At 37.4% G+C, this 23,225-nt stretch overlaps 1 protein-coding gene across 1 annotated transcript in view; it reads right to left on the reverse strand.

The window, feature by feature from the left end:
• Position 1: 1 nt before the first annotated feature.
• Positions 2-23,225, reverse strand: part of scn12aa (sodium channel, voltage gated, type XII, alpha a) — a 75,268-nt gene continuing 52,044 nt past the window's right edge. The window contains exons 17-27 of the mRNA XM_047368862.1: positions 21,202-21,609; positions 15,558-15,675; positions 12,981-13,135; positions 12,688-12,861; positions 8,700-8,822; positions 7,537-7,809; positions 7,190-7,243; positions 6,975-7,116; positions 5,552-5,652; positions 5,161-5,431; positions 2-4,366 (exon numbers count right to left, since the gene is read on the reverse strand). Of these exons, the coding sequence (XP_047224818.1) occupies positions 3,135-4,366; positions 5,161-5,431; positions 5,552-5,652; positions 6,975-7,116; positions 7,190-7,243; positions 7,537-7,809; positions 8,700-8,822; positions 12,688-12,861; positions 12,981-13,135; positions 15,558-15,675; positions 21,202-21,609 (3,051 nt within the window). The 3' untranslated portion in view covers positions 2-3,134. The remainder of the gene's footprint in view (positions 4,367-5,160; positions 5,432-5,551; positions 5,653-6,974; positions 7,117-7,189; positions 7,244-7,536; positions 7,810-8,699; positions 8,823-12,687; positions 12,862-12,980; positions 13,136-15,557; positions 15,676-21,201; positions 21,610-23,225) is intronic.

Genomic DNA, 23,225 nt, shown 5'->3' on the forward strand with positions numbered 1-23,225 from the left:
ATATGAGAAAAGAGTTTTATTGCAGCTGAATAAAACAATCCATGAATTGCTTTCCATAAATGTGATATGGACAACTATCTTCTCAAGGACAATATATTTCATACAAAAAATAACCTATAATTCTTTTTCATCTGGTAATACCTGGCTATGGTCATAATGAACCCCTTTTATTAGAAACAAATTACAAAAATAGCTAGAAATTGGCTTTACATACATTGCAGCTTCAAACCTCTTCAAAAACTTATAAAAACGTGCTTTCAGTGTTTTCACTCCACTTTAAAAATCCACACCCATCAGATCAAATTAAGCAATCTAAGGAGATTCAGGGGAGTGTGCGGGCAACGATCAAAATCAGGCACATGAACTAGGGATTGTTAGCACACACCGCCCTACTTAACAATACACTCATTAATTTCTTGATGTATTAAATATTAAACAATAACTGAATATTATGATTTGTTTTTGGTCTTGTTTGCTGAAGTGTGAACACAGCAAGGATTGTGCTTCCTTTTTAGCCATAAAATTTGTTTTTTGTAGGTAAATAATACAAGCTAAATAAATAATATTTCTCTGAGTTGAAAACAAAATGTCAACTACTCATGTGAAGTCTGTAATCCAAAAAATAATTTAATTTATCATTAAATAATATTTCTACGATGGTCAGTTATTTAGGCTTAACATAAATTTATGTTATTCACTTTACAATGGCAGAAATATGAAAATTATTAAGAGATGAATTAATCAACATTAATTGACTCTAAATATTGATTAGATTCAGGTAATCTGCTAACAAAAGAGAGTATTAACATTTTTGCCTCTGCACCCTTTCTTAAAATATAATGGTAGAGACATTCTAAAAAACCTTCAGTTTATTCTTTGGCCAAACATGCAAAGCAAAATGCTTTGTTAAAAAGTTTAATTGGTAAGGGTTGCTTGATATTGATGGTGTGGTATTGTATTGATCAATTGATACACGTTTAGTAATTGCTTTCGTTCCTGTTTAAAAGGAATAGGGGTGTAGGGGTATATACCATTTTACTTTGTTCCTGCTTCTCCTATAAACTTGTTTTGACATTTGATGTTCACAACATAAATTTGGGTTTTAAAATGAAATATTGGTACCAACCACAACATAGTCACATTTGGCCTGGCTGAGGCTACACAACAGGCTTGACAATCATCTACAGGACCTTTTAAAAGCATTCACTGGCCACAACTCCAGATGTAAATACATTTTATCTGGATATAACAGGATTGAGCAACACAAAGTAGTGCATGATTGTAAAATGGAAGAAAAAAGAAGGAGCTCTGGTGAGATGAGCCCAATGTCTTTGTGCCCAGCTTGTGTGAGACACAAATGACAAGGCACATCATCCTAAAAGCATTTTTTCAAAATAAAACATGGCAGTGGCAGCATCAGGCAGTGGGGCGCTTTTCTTCAACATGGACAGGGAAGCTGTTCAGAGTTAATGAGAAGATGGATGAAGCTAAATGCCATTTACTGTAAATGTTGGAGGAAACACTGTTACAGGCTGTAAAATACCTGGGACTAGGGCAGAGGTTCATCTTCTAGCAGAACAAAGGTGGTAGAGACCCAGCCCAAGGGATTTTAAGCTGGTGTTGCAGCTAAAGGAGGGTCTACAAATTATTGACCTAAGTGTGCTGAATACAAATGAATGCCACACTTTTCAGATCTTTGTTTAAAAATATGTGGAAACCATGCATCCTTTTTCTTTCTCTTTACAGTTATGTGCTACTTTGTGGTGTTGTTTTTTTCACTACTGCATCTTTATGTTATTCTATCATTTAAAGTTCCAACGAAATACATTGAAGTTAAAGTAACATGACAAATTGTGAAAAAGTGGAAGGTTTAACCCTTTAATTTTGGGGTTTGAATGCACTGTAGGCACTGTTTCTGTAACTGGAAGTGGCCATTGGTCAAGACTGGTTTGAAAATGTTGGATGTTATCAATAATGTTTTATCAGACATACAGTTTTTATAACCAGCCCTTAGCTCTGTAGAAGAAATTTAACAAACAATTAGCCAAATACGTTTGCCCGCAATTTCTTTTTAATAATAAAAAAAGTTTAAAGGCCTTCGTTATTAGTTAGCTTTTTTTTACATATCTTACTGCCTTGACTTTTGATTCAGAAACATTTCTGTGAACAGATCCTTAGTAAAACGTATTCATAAATAAGTAAACGTAAATCTGCCAAAGAATATATCTTCAGTAGACTTAAAGGAAATCCCCTAGATCATTTTCCAGCTTTGGACTAAACTTAAGTAAAAGCCTCTGCTTAAAGGTTACAGGTACATTCTACTGATGACAAATATTTTAAAACTGTACATGAGAACTTGATCATCACACAGGTTTTATGACAAAGCAATTATATTGATAGTTGATGCAGTGGTGCGTCACCGTTTGAACATTCTAAATTTTTGCATGCAGAAGACCTTAGGTTTTCACACAAGTCATAAAAAACAAGGAGAAGGCAACCTAAAAAAGGAGATCTGAATAAAATGAAAAAATGCATTATAAAGCACTTTTCATGACCAACACCAGCATTAACCCTTCACATTGGAAATGATTTAATATTACAGATCTGTAAGTGCCAAATGTATGGGAAATTTAGAGGTTAAGTGTTAAGGTTATTAATTTTTCATACAATCAACAAAATGACCATCCAGTGTTTTAATTAAAGTGCAGATAAGTTATTACTTACACAAAATTATGAGATAGTTTATGGAACATCAGAGTGAGACTGGCCCTAACCTTTAAGTACCACTGCATGTACAAATCGCTGACAGAGTAGTTCATTATTGTGATATAGTGTCTGGAATTTAAATACTGACCTTCACACAGATCACAGTAAGATGATATGAGAACCTCCCTCCAAACTTCCCAGAGATGTTTTGAAAATATTAACTATAGAACCTAATGTCGATGTGAAAGTTTCATCTATTTAGGAGTGTCGTCTACTAAAATAGTCTGTGAGCTACTTTAAAAAAATGCATATATCCTCTGCATCTTATAAAACCATAAAAAATCAGTTTGATAATAATTATAGTTCAATCGAAGCTCTTTTTTGTGAATAACACTGACAGAAACAATTTAATCACTGTCCATACAGTCTCAAAGAAATGTTTCCTCGTAGTTTTTAGCCGGATCCCCGGGTTCAGGGCATCTAGATGTGGCTCTGACTGTAGCAGAGGGGCTTATGCAGGTCCCCCGAGTCACACTATCATAAGATGGTGGTGAGGACAAAATGTCCTCCACTGTCTGTTCAACTTGAATCGCTATAGGACTGAAGTGCTGTATCATGGAAGCTATAAGCCCCTCGGTCTCAGGTGCATTCTCCACATCTACCACAGTCTCATAGTTGATTTGTCTGTAGAGGTAAGATGCCTGCTTCATTTGGCGTCGCACCAGATGCCTCCTGTAACACCGCTGGATGACAACTGCAGACACCTCCTCCATTTTATGGCGCAGCGTGGAAGTGATGGGCTCATGGGCAATTTTGGAGGGGTTGGTCATCATGAACTTCTCCTCCATCTGCTGTTTGAGGGTGTCCATGTCACCCGACTCTCCCAGTACACGTTTTGTGAAAGCAAACAAGATGTCCAGGCAGTGGATCTTGTCCCCGCTGACCATAGGAAGGTCCATGGAAATCAGCTGGATCTTGTTGGGTTTTGGGATCCGCAGGGGTTCCGACAGAGCATCGGCAAATCTTTCTAACATCGAGAACTCTATGAACTGAGTTGCCTCTGAGTCAAACTTCTCCCAGACCTCATAAAACATTTCAAAGTCATCCTCGCTCAGAGGTTCTGTGCTCTCTTCGGTGGCAACGCTGAAGTTCTCCAGGATGATAGCTATATACATGTTTACCACAATGAGAAAAGAAATTATGATGTAACTTACAAAGAAAGCTATGCCCACTGATGGATTCCCACAGTTTCCTCGGGCATTGGTGCCAGTATTTACAAAGTTAATGTCACACTCCTCTGGGGAGCTTGACATTATGGGGCTCAGGAGGTTGTCCCAGCCTGCTGAGGTGCTGATTTGGAAAAGGCAGATAATACTGTTCCCAAAGGTCTCAAAGTTAAACATATCATCGACCCCATCTTGTTTTTTTACATAGGCAAAGTTCGCCATGCCAAAGATCGCGTAGATGAACATTACAAGAAAAAGCAGGAGGCCAATGTTGAACAGTGCTGGCATGGACATCATTAAGGCAAACAGTAAAGTCCTTATTCCTTTGGCTGCACGAATAAGTCGAAGTACACGTCCTATTCTTGCCAGTCTGATGACTCGAAACAGGGTTGGAGACACAAAGTACTTCTCAATGATATCAGCAAGGACAATCCCTAAAATGAGAAAACCAGAGAAGAAAGAGATGGATCGCAAAAGGATTAAAGTGACTTTTTCCTAACAATGAATTAATAACACACAAAATATTAAGAAACAGGCTGGATAATAAAGTACTTTGAAAATCTCACAGTTCAGATAATGGTCTACTACCTCCACAAGGAAAACACTCAGAGGTCGACATTTACAGTTAGTAATGCTAACCCTGCTAGTTGTGCTAACCATGCTAATTGCACTAATAACGGTAAAGGCTAATATAAGATGCTAAAAGCTTGAAATGCAAACTTAGTAATTATGTTGTTATTGTTTTAAAAGATTAGTAAAATCCTGTTTAACTGAAGAGCTATTTAACGTAAACTCCTCTCACAAATAATAAATCATGTAGGTTGGTGAGCTGTATTCTGTTTAGTAAAGGACTAATTGAAATATGATGCACTTTTCCTAGTTTGAATTATTTATACAGATACATTCTGCTAAATAACCTATTCTATCTATAGAATTGCAGTGATGCAGAGAATGACAGATCTGTAACTTTGGCCCAGTTTGGTTTTTCTACAAAAGCATTCTAAAGATAGTAATGTTTTCAATATAGCAAAAAATGTTACTTCAAGAAGAATCAGAATGTGCTAAAGTTGCTATCTGTAGGTCAAAGCTTTACAAAATTGGCCATGGAAAGGTCTCGACCCACTGGATGTGTTCTGTCTACTGAATAATCTGTCTACTTTAACTTCAACAGGGTGGAGGCAGATGCCCAAACTGTAATGTATGGTGCAGGCTGTGATTTGATTCTTACCCACTATAGAAAGAATTATGACCACAAAGTCAAAAATATTCCATGCAACAGTGAAGAAGTAACATCTGAGAGCAAAGAGCTTAATCAGGCATTCAGTTGTGAAGATAACGATGAAGACCAGGTTGATAATGTTGAGAATGGACTCCATTCGCTGCGACTGCTCGTCGGTTTCCACCATCATGGTCACCATGTTGACAATAATGAGCATCATGATCATGATGTCGAAGGCTTGGTTCGACACCAGATCAAAGAAGAAGGCTTGGAGAATGTTCTAAGATTGGAGAACAAAAACAACCAGCCTATAAAAACATAAAACCATCTTCATAAGAACAGTTCATAGTTATGACAATTTCATATACAAGGGTTGGCACATTGACATGTCCTCTTTTACCGCAGGTCTTGGTATTGGTTTTTGAGGTTTCTTAGATCCCAACTTTTTCATTGCATTGTAGTACTTTTTCTGTTCCTCAGTCATGAAGATATCCTGTCCACCTAAGTATAAAACAAAAAACATCATATTTCTTTTACACTCACCTCATTTTTTAAATAACTGTAAAGTAGAATAAAAGATACAAGAATCAAAGCAATATGCTTTTTTATTCAATTATTCATTGTTTTCTTCATCTGTATGGAAACTTTTTTCAGGCAGAACTACAGTTTACAGTCATGGAAAAAACCGAGTTCACCTCATGATTCAAGTAGCTGGTAGAACCACGTTTAGCAGCAGTAACTTGAAGTAGTTGTTTTTTGTATGATTTTTCAGTCTCTCACTTTATCGTGGAGGAATTTTGATGTATTCCTCTTTACAGAAGATTAAATCCCCCAATAAATCATTACAGGAACCTATATTATTTAACAATCTAAAAATAAAAATGCAAAAAATGAAATGCGCTATTCATCTAGGCAAAACAATGCATTTAGAACTTGTCCCCCACATTGGAGCAAACTATTGAACCAACAGATAACACCTGCAAACAGAAACAGTAGTGCCATCTGAGGAGCAGAGGAGCTGTGTCTATAAAACACAAATAACTGACTTCCAGTAGGTAACTACTGGAGAGAAAGGAAACAGCAGAGCACGTGACAGTAGATAGAATAAGAAAGAGAGTGAAAAGCAGCAAAAGCACAAATAATTTTTAAAACAATTTTTGACTATGGCTTATTTACTGAATCTGATATTGCCAATTCTGATGGTAATAATTACCCTCTGGTGACATGCATCCCCCCAAACAATTGAAATTTCTTTGTTTATTGTCCCTCCCAACATTGAAATGGTATTGGCTACAACAATTGCTTCTCTGACGTAATTGCTAATGTCTTCCCATCCTGGCATTGTGTTGGCACACACCTGTAATTAAACATATTATTTCAATATATTTAATTTATTATACGAGGTGGCTGTGACTCAGTAGGGAGAGTAGTTATCTTGCTATCCCAAGGGTGTGGGTTTGCTTCCAGCTTCCTGCTGCTACATGTTGATGTGCCCATTGGCAAGGCACTAAACCTCAAGTTGTCAATGAATGTGTGCGTGATTGTGATTGTGTGAATGTGGCTCTAGTGTAAAGCGCTTGGAGTTGTCAGTATGACTGCTATGCTATATAGGTTCAGTCCATTTACCATCAGCTCCTGCTTTTAAAGAGGTGGTCACACTAATGGTAATCATTTAACCACATGGATTCAATTACCAGCAACTGGCTGCTACTTGCCTTCAAATATCCAATGGAAGCAGCAAATATGTGCTATGCATGTTTCTTATACAGGTGAAAAAAAAAAGGAAGCATTTTATCCCAACTTGACAAGCGTGCTTTTAATACTTATCTTTCTTTTCTGCTGATTGAAATTGTCGATGATAACCCCAATGAAGAGGTTAAGGGTGAAAAAGGAGCCGAATATGATGAAGACAACAAAGTAGATGTACATGTAGAGGTTGATTTCTCTGCTAGGCTGTTCCTCCACCTGCAAATGATTTTATGAGAGAACTGTGTGCTGATAAAATATCCAGGCCTTGGACAAAGATGGACATACTTACTCCTCTCGAATCAACAGCAGCATTCATTATTTCCATCCATCCTTTAAATGTTGCCTAAAAACACAACACAACCCCACTGTTTGATTACAGCAATTTGTTAGTCATTACATTGTTCATCATTGACTGTTTTTACGAGCTGCATTATTGACAGTACAAATTCAGCAAAAACATCTAAATAAATCTGTGTTAACTGATCTTTAAGTAGCTAAATACATTACAGACTGCAAGATGTTTAATGTGTTGGCCCATAAGAAACAGTTTTTATTGATTCCATGCAGCAATACTGCACCTAAATAATATTAACATTTGAGAAAAACATAACATTTTAACAGCAGAGAGAAACTCACCACTTGCAGAAGGGAAAGGTAGCCAAGTCCAACATTGTCGAAGTTGACCTTCACCTTTGTCCAGTAGAACTGGGTGTCATTCATGGCAAGACACTCAGACTTGTTGTTGACCACTGAGACACTGTGGATAAAGCCAGTTCTGTTCACGCACTTCCCAAATTTGCCAGCGAATAGGTTGACTCCCATGATACTGAAGATGAGCCAGAAGATAAGACACACGAGCAGCACGTTCATAATAGAGGGAATGGCTCCTATAAGAGCATTCACGACCACCTGTAGAAAGACAAATATTTAATGCTCCTCCAAACTATTTACATCCCTGATTTCTTTTCAGGACGTTTATATTCAACTGCTGGGTGCGAAGGTACTTCATGATCATCTGACAGTCTAACAGAGGAGACGTCTACTCAGTTTTCCTCAGACAGGAAAACAACTGATTTAAGAAGATGATTTTCTAGTGAAATGCTGATTGTTTCATTAATGCCTTGAAGAAATCACCATGGTAACCTAAAACTTAAAAATGACTCAATTTAAATAGTTTCAAACCATTTAAATTATATTGAATAGACAAAATAGTACATTCTGCAGCCATGCTACCAGCTCTGAGGCTAAATTACAGCTAAATGCCAGCAAGTATTTGTTTGAAAAAAGAATCATGCTGACGACACTAGATTGTTGTACTAATAAATTTTCCTGTAGCATAGTATTTAAACAATAGAGTAAGGCAGTGTCTGTTACTGATATTGCTTTTGAAATTCAGTTAAATCAATTTATTGTAATTTCTTCCTACACATAATAGCATACCACAAGCTAGACATTTGTGAGGTCTTCACAAATTAGTGTGGAAAAGGTTTACAGTTTGAGGAACTTAATGCTATCCATTCTCTCTACTCAATGGTTGCTGATGCTAATGGGTATATGCTTAGGTCATGACCTTGAGAAGCTGATGATCATTCATTTTGTCTACACAGAGCTTTTTCTGCACCATCCCTCTAGCTATCTGATTTCCTCCCTGTATATCAATTGATTATTTTAAAATTGAATAATCAGATGTTTCTTATGAGTTAATACAGTTTGGGTTTTGCCTTATTGCTGTGGGTAAGATTAATTACACAATTTAACCATACACAGACATTATAGCACCATACATATTGATCTCTTACCCTCATGCCCTCAAATCTGGACAGAGCTCTGAGAGGCCTCAAAGCCCGGAGGGTTCTTAGAGACTTGATGGCAGAGAAGTCAGAATATCCCAGTGAATTTGCAACCAGGCTTATCAGAGACACCTTAATGGAGACCATAAAACACAAACCTCTTTTAGAGACACAATCATTTGAAATGCAAAAGACAGTATTGTGCTTTAAGAAAGGTAATTGAAAACTCAACACCAAACAGAAGAAATACGCAACACAAATCATAGAAGACTGATTATAACGTTTATGGAGCCATTTTTTGTGTTTTTGTTTTTGTATTTTTGGGACATTCCACAGTTAGGAAGACATCTTTTAAACTTTGATGTTTAGATTTGGTTTCTTTTAGTTATTTTAAAGCTAATTTAAACTTCCACTCTATTCTACATCCAGAACAGACAAAACAAAATGGTTTTCCTCTGTTGAATGACCCATGGATGGCAGCTATAAATGAAAATGGCATGATATAAATGACAGACAGAGGAAACTTATGTCATGACCGATGATGATAAACACAGACAAGTATGCATATATGGTCAATGGCGTCCATGCATGCATACTCAGCTATATATGCATATAAATATGTACATATATATAAAATAGAGGGAGTTTTATAAAGAACTTCTAAGTCTTTGCCAAATTGTTTCCGAATTTGTATTAAATTGGTCAGATCAATAAATTAAAACCAATTTAGGGCTTATAGGTACCCATTGTCCTGAATTTCTTTATAAAAGTCTATTTAGACATGTGTTGGTCCAATATATCTAAAGAAGATACTCAATTATTATTTTCTGGAAAGTAGACAACTTTGGCTCCAAAAGAGTTCAAGGTGAAAAAAAGAAAACAAAGTAAAAAATAATAATAAAGTGGCATAATTTACAGTCAGACCCAAAAAATAAGATTATTTGCACAGTAGTTGCACAGAGCAGATAACACATTAATTCAACAGATGCATTTCCATATAAAAAGTTACAGCAAAAAAGCACAGTGCCTTGCAAAAGTATCCATAACTTTTCAACATTTTGTGAAATTACAACGATAAACTATAAGGCATTTTATTGGGCCATGATTTGATAGACCAACACAACAGAACGCATAATATGTGGAAAGAAAGTGATATATAGATTTTCACAATGTTTCAAAACTAAAAATCTGAAATAATAAATAAATTATTAAAAACTGGAAAGAAGAAAGTATGGGGTGCATTTTATTCAGCCCCTCTGAGTCAATACTTGTATTTCAATACTGTAGAATAACCTTTTGCTGCAATCACATCTTCAGGGGTTTTGAAGTGTGTCTGTACTCTATTTGCACATTTACAAAATAAAATGTTTATTTCTCTTTAACTCAGTCAGAGTGGATTGAAAGCATATATTAAAATCAAATTTCAAGTCTTAGCAAAGATTGTCAATTGGATTTAGGTCCGGATTTTGACTGGCCCATTCTAACACGGGAATATGTTATAAACAAAATGTATTCATTGTAACTCTGGAACATTGTCCTGCTGCCACAGTATTTTGCAGCCTTCGACAGGTTTTCTTCCTGGGTAGCCCTGAATTTAGCTCCATCCCTCTTCCCCTCAACCCTGACCAGCTTGAAAAGCATTCCCACATCATGATGCTGCCATCCCCATGTTTCACCATGGGAATGCTGTGTTTAAGGAGATTGGCGATGTGAGTTTTTTGCCACACATGGTATGTTGCATGTAGTCTTATGATGCAATTATCTGAGGCCTTAAGAGAACATCTGGATTTCTACTGATATTAAATCACACATGGGTAGACTTTATTTACTAATTAGGTTACTTCTGAAGTCAATGGGTTGTGCTGGATTTTTATTTTTGGGTTAAAGGAGGAGGAATACAAACACTCCACATTCTTCAGAGTTTCTTATTCATTTACAATTATGCTTTAACTTGTGCTGGTCTTTCGTATAAAAAAACAACAAAATACATTGTGTTTGTGTAGTGATATGACCTTTTACTCACAAAAAATGCTTTCCTACAAACTCCCTTAAAAATACCTTTGATAGACCTTTTAGATACGTTATAACACATTTTGTACCAGGCAGGTGAGCCTTCAAAAACACGTTTTAACTGTGAGTCTTGTCTGAATGTCTGTCAAATGTAATACCTTTTTATTTTACTTATTTTGAAATACAGAAACGCTTTTCAAAATAATCACTAATTAGTTATCTTTAAAGGGGTCATTAGTGTGTTAAGCCTTCAATGTGAATTAGTATTTTTATATCGTAAATTGATTACATGTTTTAAACCTCAAGTGACAAACAGCTTCAGGCATTATATTGTATGTGGAAGGGGTAAGAATATTGTTGCAAGGCCCTGTATAATCAGGTGCATTTCATACTTTTATTTAAGTATAATTTGCAGGGTAAACAATATCTTCTGTAGATACTCCTCAGAGCACATAGCGCTGCATTTGTTTTTGATATAAAAGCCAAGGTTCTACGTTGACTAATCCAGGAGAGAGAAGAGTAGTATTGCACCAAAGCACTTTTAATTTTCATCACATTTCATATCCAATCGATTTGTTTGGAGACAAGATTTAGGCCTTAATATCACAACAAAGCAGCAGCTACAAGTCAAGAAACACATAGGCTTTCGTGATGCAGATGCCAGTGTCCAATCCCAGAGCTCACACTGCCTGGGACCTAACTTACAACTTACCCTAACAATAGTGCGGTCTGTGGCGATCTGTGTAACAGCAGGTGAAATCAGAAGAGGTCAAGTCAGGCCTCTGGCTGAACGCCTTGGCCATTGTGGATGTGTACTCACTGCAGAGCCACACCAATTTACTCCAAATATGTTCTCATGCTCACAGAGACTAACATTAGTCCATGCAATGCAGAACCCATTTCAGAAACAAACTGTTCAATGTACTACTTGCCTTAGTGTATGATTTAGAAATCAGTACTCTAGTTAGCTGCTTCAGACAGGTAAAAATACTTAGTTTGTTTAAGCGGTGGTAAAGACAGAGGTAACACTTTGTAGACAGAAATTAACTGACAAACGTTTTCATGATAATACAGTGCATTGCAAAATTATTCAAAACCCATGATGTATAATCACAAACCTCAGTGTATTTTATTGGGACTTTATGCAATAGACCAACACAAAGTTGGGCATTATTATGAACTAGAAGTAAAAGAATAAAATGTTTACCATGCATTTGAATTGAACCCCCTTTTCAAAATCCAGTACAACAAATTCTATGTAAGAAGACAACTAATTTGTGTATAGAAAAGGTCCACCTGTATGTAATTTAATCTCAGTATAAATCCAGCTGTTCAGTGAAGGCCTCAGACATTTGTTACAGTGCATTAATCAAATTCAAAATAATTTGTCGTGCACTCTACAAATTTTAACGTTATGGAGGAGTGGCAGTATGAGTGGCAAAAAGAAAGTCACTAGTGGCAGACAGTCATGTTTAAAGAGTTGTGACGAGGATGTATAAAGCTAAATTCTGGAAGATAACCTATTAGAAGTAGCAAACAACTTGAGACTGAGGCAGAGGTTCACCTTTCATAAGGGCAACTATTCTGAACATACAGTATGAGCTGTGATGGAATGGTCAAAGTGTGTTAGAATGGCCCAGTTAAAGTCCAGACCTAAGTCCAGATGGGAATGTTTGGCAGGACTTTAAGAACATAATGAACTAAAACTTCAGTCTCTAGATTTGCAAAGCTAGAATTCACCCCCCCCCCCCTCCTGTGTTGGACTATCATATAAATTCTCATAAAAATAAGCTGATATTTGTGATTGTAACATAACAAAATGCGTAAAAAGTTATGAATAATTTTGCAATACGCTGTAATATAGCACCCACCGAACAGTTGATTCCAGAAATGTAGCTATAGTGAGAGGAATCACAATTCAACCTGAGATACCACAGTGTTAAGAATAACAGCATGACACAATAATGGTTGTAAAATATTCACTCACATCCACAATGAGAAAGTCGAGCCAGCACCAGTAGTTGGTGAAATACTTCTTGAAGCCATATGCTATCCACTTGAGAAACATTTCCAGTACAAAGATGTAAGAGAAGACTTTGTCGGCATACTCCAGCAGCGTTTTAATGGCTTTTCTCCTCTCAATGTAGATATCTTCAAAGGCCTGCCATAAAATCAGACAACACACGATCAGGTCATTGGAGCATTAAACAACATTTCAAGCTGTTGTTAACCACTCTTTAAGAAAGTTTTTATGTTTGTATAGGCCCCTGGCAACCTTACCAGAGCCCCGCTGCTGAGCAGGATCATGAAGATTATGAAGGTCTCAAACCAGCTGTGTTCTACGATCTGGTAGCAGGTCTTCCTCAGCCGCCACCAGGCTTGACCCAGCCCACGGCTGGTGTCGATGTCACAGCACTGACAGTGCCTCAAACACACTGTCACGAAAGTGACATAATATGATACAAAAGTTTATTAGAAAAAGTAAGCGCTTCTAGTAAATAATTAACTTTAGCTCTAAACAAATATTTTAGTTTATTTGACTGATTTAGTCATTTTAAATATATTCAAACATACCATCATTTTTGACATTTTAGCTTTTCTCACCAGGTCACTTTAGACTGCCAGTTTCGAAATTCAGCTTGAGGTGGATATTTTGTTATATTTAGACATGCAGCTTAGACCTAAAAATTAAGTTAGCTATGTGTTAATCAGAAATATGAACTTTAAACAGCCAGACAAACGTTTCCCCGAATAACACAGGAAAAGTTTCTCTCTCTCTCTCTGTGCTCCCTCCTTTTCTTTTGAGAATTGTGTTCGAAATCTAAATATAAAAATAATTATTTCATTGTTTTTTATCTGCCTATTACGAATAATTATTTTAGAGCTTTTAAATAAATATGCTGTAATTGAATGGTTATTGATTTCACTCTTATAGTGGGTTTCAAAATAATAATGGTTGCAATAACAGTTCTCATGTGTTTGGGAGGATTTTCCTGAGAGATTTTGTGAAAATATCTTTCTTTGTCAAAGTTATTTGAAGCATTATACGTCACCAATTATACACATGGCAGGATGTTCCAGGAAGTTGGAAGGACTTTAAAAGCTGGACAACGCAGTGACATATCTAAAGAAATAACCGCAAGCTGAGATGTGGGAGCTCTGTTCTTGAGGAATGAGCCATCAGGTTCGCGCGTCTGATCAACTGCACCAGTGTGACTGGTAAAATTTATTTGATGTGTTGTCATCATCCCTTGTGTTTCCCAATCTGGATAATCTCTGAGACAGCTTCCCTGCTGTACTCTGGAAACCCTCTGTTTTAGTAAAGGTCATCCTTAGAAGACCATTTTGTGCAACTCCTAAAGTGACTGTATCCCCGTACTGGGGAACATCCAGGCACCACAGCTGGTCTAGAAACTTTTCATTTATCAGCTATTATACCAAAACTGGGTCCTGGCTGGGATATGAAGCAGTTATTCCATCAAAACAACCAAGTCTGTTGGATAGACCACTGTTGCCTGCACTCCTCTGGCAGAGACAACCCAGGCCAGTCATGGAGACAACAGCCGAGACCCATTTGGAAAGAGGGAGGGAAATAAAAAGGACTGGACTGATCTACTGCCTGCTTACTGCAAGCCTGACACCTGAAAGGCCAGATATGACATTTCCATGGACATGAGGTGGAAATACTATGTTTTCCTCTGCTGATTTGGAAATGGATGAGAATGGATGTGGAGGAGAGAGAACTACAAACCCTTCTTTGATCCCTTTCAGCTTGGAGAAGACGGGAATCAGAAAAACAGAGCTCTTTTCATATAAAAAATCTGATAAAATCTCATAAATGATCATCTGAGCTTACTCAGTACTTCTAATAAGGAATGTTCCTCATTACTTAAGACCATTTAACTCTGATTGGTGGAGATAATTTATATTTTATTTGTCTTTGTATTTGTCTTAGTTTGTTTTGGTTTTTTTTGTATTTGTTTTGCTGCACAAGTGGTCTTTATTTTGTCATTTTTGAAAGTAGGCAGACAGGAAATGGGGTTAGGAGAGGGGGAAGACATGCAGCACAGGTCGCCATAGCCATGACTCAAACCAGGGGACAGCCGCGTTGGAGGCTGAAGCCTCTATACATGGGTCGCATGCTACACCGGGGTGGTGAAGCACCCCTTATTTTTCTAATCAGTAAATTGAGTGAATATATATTAGTTGAGGGTAATGCATTTAAACTTTGAAGAAATGGGTTGCTCATTATGGTTCTTCCTCTAGTCTGTCGATGACATGTTCTTATCTCTGATTAGAAATAAGTCCTAGTGCTGAGATGCAGATTGGACTTCTGGGATTTTTGAGTGTATAACAATTAATCCTTCAGTGGCAAAGAAAAATGATAGACTGATAAATAGATTCTTTAAATAATGCTGAAATAAATACGAATGATTTTCCCTGTTAATTGTATAATTTAAAATAGCACTATAATATGCTAAAATAATATTAAAGTTTTGAACTGTCACATTGCACTTCCCTGTAACATCATGAAATAGGAGTACATGAAGTTAAAACGTCTTTATTCCTACTTTACTAAATTATTTAAATTATTCTTACTTCTTATAATTCAGAAACAATATTTAATTTTCCAATAGCAAAATAACAGAAAAGCTATATAACAACAAAATGTCTGAATGTTTACAGTGCCATTCCTGTGCTGGATTAGTATGCAGGTTGTCATCATAAAATTTAAAACTTTTTTAAAATCTAGATTTTGTGATTTATTTCGTTACTGTGGTTATTTTTGGCTGTTCGACTATCCCATAGGTTTATACCTGAATATGTTGTTTTCAAAGTTGCCCAAAGCGTACTCACACTCAGGGAAGCAATTCTCTGGCTCCATACTATCATCATCCATCTCCGACAGGTCATCTTCCTCCTCTCCAGGCTTCCTCATATCCACTGTGCTGCCCTCTGAAAGGCTAATCTTCTCCTGGAGGGGAAGGTTAGTCGGTGTTACTACACAATTCTCTATTTTGCTGAACCAATATATGCATAATGGACAGCTACAAATGTAATAGGATGTTATCCCTGTACAGAGCAGAAAAAAACAGTACATTCTTCTGACCTGCGGGAGCCAGTCAGGATTGATCCCATTAAGACTGGCTCGCCTGGTTGCCTTTCAGTCATTTGGGCTGTAATACAGTTTTGATGAGATCCTGTTTCTAAGGCCAACATATTTCAAATGATTTTTAGGAAAGAGGTGCAGACTCAATCCAATAAAAGGGTATAAAGTTTAATCCAGCAATAATCACAGGACCTAGGGACCAGATTGCCACCAATTTTATTGTTTATAAATGGAGCAGGAACAATAGTGCTGTGACACAGAGCATATTACATTAGGGTAAGTAACAGATATCTCCAACAAGTAAGATAGTTTTTCCACAACTGACCAATCGCCAACCATATTCCTGTCAATTGTGCGTGCATTTAACGCCCTATGCATGCAGAATTCATCCTTGTTTTTACTGTGAGCAGCTGCTGATGCGCCGTTAAGCTGGGTTGAAGGAGGGTGAAGTGATGTGGAGCATAGACAGCAGGCTGTTCAGCTCAGCCTGGCCATGTCTGGCTCTCCTCAGCTGTGGGAGCTTAATCTCCCCTACAAAGCCTGTCTCTACATCTGGCCCGCTCCTGTCCGCATGCCAGACAGACAGGCAGGAAAAGGCATAACCTCCACCTCAGCACACGGCACAAGCTCCAGATTCACTACAGCTTTCCGATGAACGCAACATACCTTTAAATGTAAGTGGAAAGCGCAGGGTGACATGGGGAATGGGATGTGCTGAACAAATAGGTGTTCATTTGTTGCATGTTTTTTGAATGAATAAACATAAAGATGTAAGAATAAGACTTCTCCTAACAAGGTAAACTGTAGGCTGCCAGTCAAATGCACAAAGACAAACATCAGACATTTTGCCATAAATTTTATTTTGCTTAGCTAAGCTAAGTCCTAAAGCTAGCTGGCCAGATTTTGTGATGTAAAACAATAAGACCATGATGAATCATTTGAACACTTTGGAAAAAAAGAGCAAAAAAGAAATAACCTGGTTCCACAACTCTGTACACCCTTAAATACTTTGAAGCACGTTTGGATTTTTTTCAGTATTCACTCTTGTTGGGTAAACACCTAACATCCATCATAGTGGATCTAATTAACCAGAAATTAGATTTAGTTGAATGATAGACAGTAGTGAAATTGCAAAAAGGTTCTGGTATTCCAAAATGGATGAGAAGACAAAACGGCATGACAGAAATCGGTCAGTGAGGCTGCCAGGAGACTAGTAGCATGACAGAGCTGCAGGAATGTCTGCCAAGTACTAGTTGTGCCCTACATGTAGAAAAATATCGTGTTTTTTCTTGATGTCTGTACAAAGGGTTAGGGCTGTAAAACAGAGGCATTTTCTTTTAAAGAAAACATCAAAGTCTGGCAAAAATCTTCTAAAAGTTTATGGAAGAATGTGTGATGTTCTAATGAAGCCCAATTTGAAATAGGCTCACAGTCATAGGTGGGTAGAGTAGAAATAAAAAATATAATAAAAATATGCTGAATTCTACTGTTACTTAAGTAAAGGTATAAAGTAGTCATGCAAAAATACTCTGATAACAGTTTAAACTTATTTTGGAAAAAGGTTACTCAAGTACTGAGTGACTGATCATAACAACTGATTTAATATTTAGAAAATGATGTAATCAGACAGACAAAAAATATTAAACTACATGCACATTCTGATATCTTAAAGAAATAAAATAAAAATTAATGACAATATATACTGTATTTTCCCTTGACCATTAAATGGCACAGTCAGCATAGTAGATGGACAATAACTGTAGAACAAAAATGCTTTAGAAGAACCATAAGTCTCACTAAGCTTTGTTTGCCTCTATGGTGCATTTTGGGTAATACATGCCTGTTCCCCATTCAAGTGAAGTAACTCAAATAATTTTACTCAAGTAAAAGTAAAAAGCATTGTGCAAGAAATCTACTCCTAGAAGTACAGATATTCAAAAAGTTACTCAAGTAAATGTGACTGAGTAACTGTAACTAGTTACTACCCACATCTGCCCACAGTATCATAAGGTATGTTTGGTAGAAAACCAATGCATCAGCCAAAGAACACCAGAACCACAGTGATGGTGTTCTTTCTGTTGGTGGCAGCATCTTGCTCTATGGTTGCTTTTCTTCAGATGGAGCTGGGTTTTTGTTAATGTGAATAAAATCATGAACAGTTCCAATCATTCAAATCATTCCTATCAGTCAGTTTTGAAACCTTCAGGTGTCAGCTACAGGCTCAAGATGAGGTATTTTATTTTTAAGCATCACAGTTAGTCCAAGCAATGATTTCATGATTAGAAACATATCATAGGCCTTCAAAAAACATCTGGAAATAATGTGGCATCTGAATGCTATTGGTTCTGCTAGATTATTTTTTGTAGGGGCACCAGAGTGGAGATTAATGCAAATTTATTGCATACATTTCAGATTTTTAATTGTAAAGAAATTGTAAATGTTAAATTGTTTTTCTTCACAGAAATGTGGTACTTTGTGTTGCTCTGTAACATAACAAAACATACATATAAGGGATAATGGTTTCGGCAAGGCATCATAGTGGTCCTGAAGTCCCAGGAAAAAGAAATGACATTCCACATTTTTTCTGTGATTTTAATGTCAAAGTGTGAATGGGTTTATCCTGTGTGTTTCTGCTAAGGAATGGCAATTCACAGTAATAAAATTCTAGATATATCAGTACAATAAATAATCTCTAATTAGTTATTTTTCACTAATTAGTCCTACCACAGTGGTGTCATCTGTGAGCTTAGTGATTAGGTTCCCCTCATATCAGTCGTGTGTTACCAGAGTGAATAGCAATGGGCTGAGAACACAACCTTGAGGAGATCCAGTGCGGAGAGTATGAGTTTGGAGGCGTTTGTCCGACAAAAAAAGACTGAAGTCTCTTGGTCAGAAAGTCTAGGATCCAGAGACATAAGGTGGTGTTTAATTCAAGTAAGAGTAGTTTCTCTTTTAGTCTCTAAAGTCGATGAACAGTAGTCTGGCATAGATGTCTTTGTTTTCCAGATGGGCGATGACCAAGTACAGGGTGGTGGATATTGTATCCTCAGTCAAGTGGTTGGAATGATACTTAAACTGTAGCGGGTCAAATGACGGCAGAAGACTGGCTGTGATGACTCATTTGAAGTGTTTCATCACAATTGTAGTCAGTGCAACAGGACAGTAGTCGTTTAGACAGGATACAACTTCCTTCTTTTCTACTGGTACTATGGTGGATGTCATGAAGCGTCTGGGATAGGTGGCTGAGGGAGATGTTAAAAATAACAGTCAGGACCTCTGCAATCTCACCAGCGCAGTCCCTGAGCACCCGTCCTGGGATGTTGTCCAGACCTGCTGCTTTATGTGTATTAACTTCAACTGCACTTATTGTATAATAACAGCCTGGACAATAGCAGGACAATGAAAACAAAACGTGGAAATCACAATCTACTGTTATTGATCTGTCTATTTGCATCTGTACCTCTCATAATTCTTAAGAATCTATTTTACTTGATAAATAAGGTAAAAATTGTTCCTGTTATGGTCACTGTTTTATAACAGTTTAATAAAAAAAAAACTAAGGGAGACCATGACTACAGATATGATGTTACCAACACCACATTTCACTGTCACTATCCTGTTCTTCTGTTGATGTGCTATGTTGTTTATGTGCCAAATTTACCTTTTGGAATTGAGGCTAGAACGTTCAAGTTGAGGTTCATCAGACCATAACACATTCTCCTGCAAGGCGTGGGGAAATTCCTTGGTCCAAACACATGGAGGATACAAAAGATTGTCGTCCTGATAGAACACAACGTTTTCTTGTAAGAAGTTGCTGCACCTCCTTCAGTGTTACTTTCTGCCTTTTTAATTACTTTGGGGAAATGTCCAGTTTTAGAAATGTCATTGTGCAATATTTTCTCCAGATGTTAACTGTCTTCATCGTTCCATGTATTGTAACTACTACTGCTGAAATTTTTTGTTCCCTTCTTCTGACTGATGCTTTTGTGCAATGAGATCCTTCTGATCCTTTGTAACCTCTCTTCAAACTGTTGTTTTAGCTAAAAGAAGCAAATGTTAAAAAGTGGGAAAATCTAACTAAGAATGAATGTAAGAAGCCTAAATGCTGAAAGTGAATCCAGTGATGCTACAGCCAGTATTCATATTAAGTTGTCATTCCACATTATTAGTGACATCCTGCACACCTACTGCTTTTATACCCTCTAATGAGGAATGTCACCGTTTTATTAATGTTTTTGTTAATTAGGTTAGAAATGTCAGAGATAATATCACTTCCTCAGCATTTGTGTTGATGTTTCTCTCTCTCTAGCTTGGCCTGTTATCATAGAGAGCATTGCACCAGTAACATAACCAGCTAGCCAAGCTTATTGGTACAATGAGCATAGAACAATCTCCAAGCTTCCATCTACTGCTAAGACTATAGAGAAGGTTGTAGACAGCCATGCAACTGCTGTTCTGGATCAGCAAAGCATTTTTGTCCATTTTCAGTCAAGTTTTTATAGATCTCATTCAACTGAAGTTCTTCTAAGTGTATCAAATGATATTTTCATGCAGAGTGAAAAGGGTAACTGTTCTGTCCTGCTTATACTGGACATCACCTCACCTTTTGACACAGTTGACCTTCACATTCTGTTCAATAGGCTGAGGTGCTAGATTGGTGTATCAAAGTATGTCTTTCAGCGGTTCTCATCATACCTATCTGACAGATAATTATTTAGCTACTTCTAAGTACAAATTCCTCCCTTGTCCAGTCCATTTTAGTGTACTGCAAGGTTCTGTTTTGGGGCCTATGCTGTTTTACATTATTTGCCCCTGCTTGGGCACATCCTGTCAACCATTAAAGACATCTTTTATCACAGCTATGCAGATAATATTCAATTGTACACCTCATTTCACCCAAATGAAATGTATAAACTTCACAGTTTGTTAAAGTGTTTAGACTTTGTTTAAACAGCAAACAGATGTCTATTTTGTGGAAAATCATGGTTTCTCTTTTTATATCACATTTTACCAGGAAACTGTAGACGTTTGAGAGCCAGTGTGCTGCTCATCAGAGAAAACACAATTATGTGAGGAAAAAATGTTTAAATGAAATTTTCTTTGGGTGTTCTGAGCCAAGATAAAAGGAAAGAGGATACAATGCAGGTGATTGATTATTTTATAGTTAATCTGACAATGCTCTAACCTTATCAGAAACAACATTGTCTCAAAACCACTGTAGCCTTGATGTGCAAAATATTGCAACCAAAACACACAGACAAAACAAAAACAACATATAGTATTTAGTATTGACTTCAAGTTAATTATTTGAGCAAATTAAGTTTAAAATTAGCTAAGAATTGTTTTCTTTCTTTAGAACAGTACATAATGACTCTGAGAATCTGAGCTTACTGGTTTGTTGTCTTCGTCCTCTGATGACTCTGAATTCTCCTCTTCAAGAAACTCCACATCTGACTCTCCAGGAGCGATGGGCACAATAACGGTCAGGTTCGGGTTGTTCATATAACTATCCTCTTCAGGAATTATGTACTTTTCTCCATAGCTTCCAACAATTCCCCCATTGCTTTCTATGTGATTTCCAACCATTTGCTCAACCTGACTGGCCTCTTTCGCTTTTTGCTTTTGACTCCTCAAGTCATGGCTGAAAAAGTCCATGATACTCCCAAAGAGCCAGGATATGCCGGCGTGGATGCGGCCGATGGCAACCTGAATGTTGTTTAGGTCGCCGTCTTCTTCCGGAGCGGAAAGGTTGTCGGAGCTGAAGGAGCTGAGCAGCAAGGCGAGAAAGAGATTCAGGACCTGTGGATGGACAAACACAATGTTATTTCACACATGGATTTAACAAATTATTTAAAATGATTACACAGATCAATTGTATTTACTATTGAAACCCTTGCAAAAAGTATTTATGCAACGTGAACATTTTCACATTTGTATCACTTTACAACCTCAAACCTAAATGTACTTTTTGGGATTGTCATACACAAAGTTCGTAATTGTGAAGTGAAGAGAAAATGGTACTGAAAGATGGGTGGAGCTAAATACAGGGCAATCCTGGATGAAAACTTGTCAGAAGATGTAAAAGCCTGCAGCAGAGTAACTCCTTACAGTGAAGCATATTCATATGTTAGAATGGCCCAGTCAAAGTCCAAACCCAACTCCAATTTAGAATCTGTGACAAGATTTGGAAATCTATGTTAACCAATGCTCTCCATACAATCTGACTGAACTTAAACAGTTTTACAAAAAAACAGTGGGGAAAAATGTCAATTTTATTGTAGCGACATATCAAAATGTCATAAGGTTCAGAGGACATAAATACTTTTGAAAGGCACTTTGCAATTCTTCTGTAAAACCATATCGTGAAACAGTATTTGTACAAAAGAATAAGTAAAAATAATACCACACATATACCATATTTACGTCAATATTGGTAAATCCTGCCTGGCAATTCAGGAGGATATTCTACAATATATGCTCAACACATGAAATCAGCTGTTACACCCTCCTTAAATCAAGAAGGGTGTAACAGCTGTAACAACTCAAAAGTAATTTATCAGCTGGCTTAGTGCGTGTCGGCTGTGTGCATTCTTGTACTTCCTGTACACATCCCATCGGTAATATGCACAGTTAGTAAGGATCATCTTTAGCTCCTGAGCCAGTCAGTGATGGGAAGCACTAGCAAATGAATTGTGATGAACGCACTCTTGTTGCCCCGAGCATCCTGGATTATCCTTTAGATTGACTGCTTCCCCATGAATATCATGTAGAGAAGGTTTCTATGCAAACAAAATCCAATAAGAGCACTGCTTTGATTAGGTTTTTGACCCAACATGGCAGCGGGGAGGCACTAATGAGATCTGAATATAAAACTGTAATGCAATAGCAACTGCTATATGCTGTTCAGGTCTAAGGACTATTGAGTGTTTACAGCTGCATTTTAAGCAAATAAGTATTTTAAATACAGCAGCTGGCGGGCCACATGTTGTGGAAAAAAAAATTACTATCCAAGCACTGTTATGTCAGTCAGTCAGTCAACACACGTGGGTTCTCACCGGGTACTCGGTCTTCCTCCCTCAGTCCAAAAACATGATTGTTAGGTAAATTGGTCTCACTAAATTGCCCTGTTATGGTAAGAATCAATTAGTAAGGTTTATAAAATGCAATCTTGCAACATGTTGGGGTGTGGCACGGAGGGGTTGCAGCATGTGGGGTGGGGGGCTTGTGTCTCCTTTTTGGATGTGTGGTAGCTTGAGTTTGCATCGGCTGAGCAGTGACGGTGGAGGTGATCTGTTTGGTGTTTCTCCCTGGCCCGCCATTGCAGTGCCAGTGATGCGGTGTGTTTGTGTGGTGGCGGGGGCATGGTGGGGGCCGTGGGCCCCGGGGGCTTGCCACCGGCCAGGGACTGCTTGCCA

This window comes from Girardinichthys multiradiatus, chromosome 6 (assembly GCF_021462225.1).
Source record: "Girardinichthys multiradiatus isolate DD_20200921_A chromosome 6, DD_fGirMul_XY1, whole genome shotgun sequence".
Lineage (NCBI taxonomy): Eukaryota > Metazoa > Chordata > Actinopteri > Cyprinodontiformes > Goodeidae > Girardinichthys > Girardinichthys multiradiatus.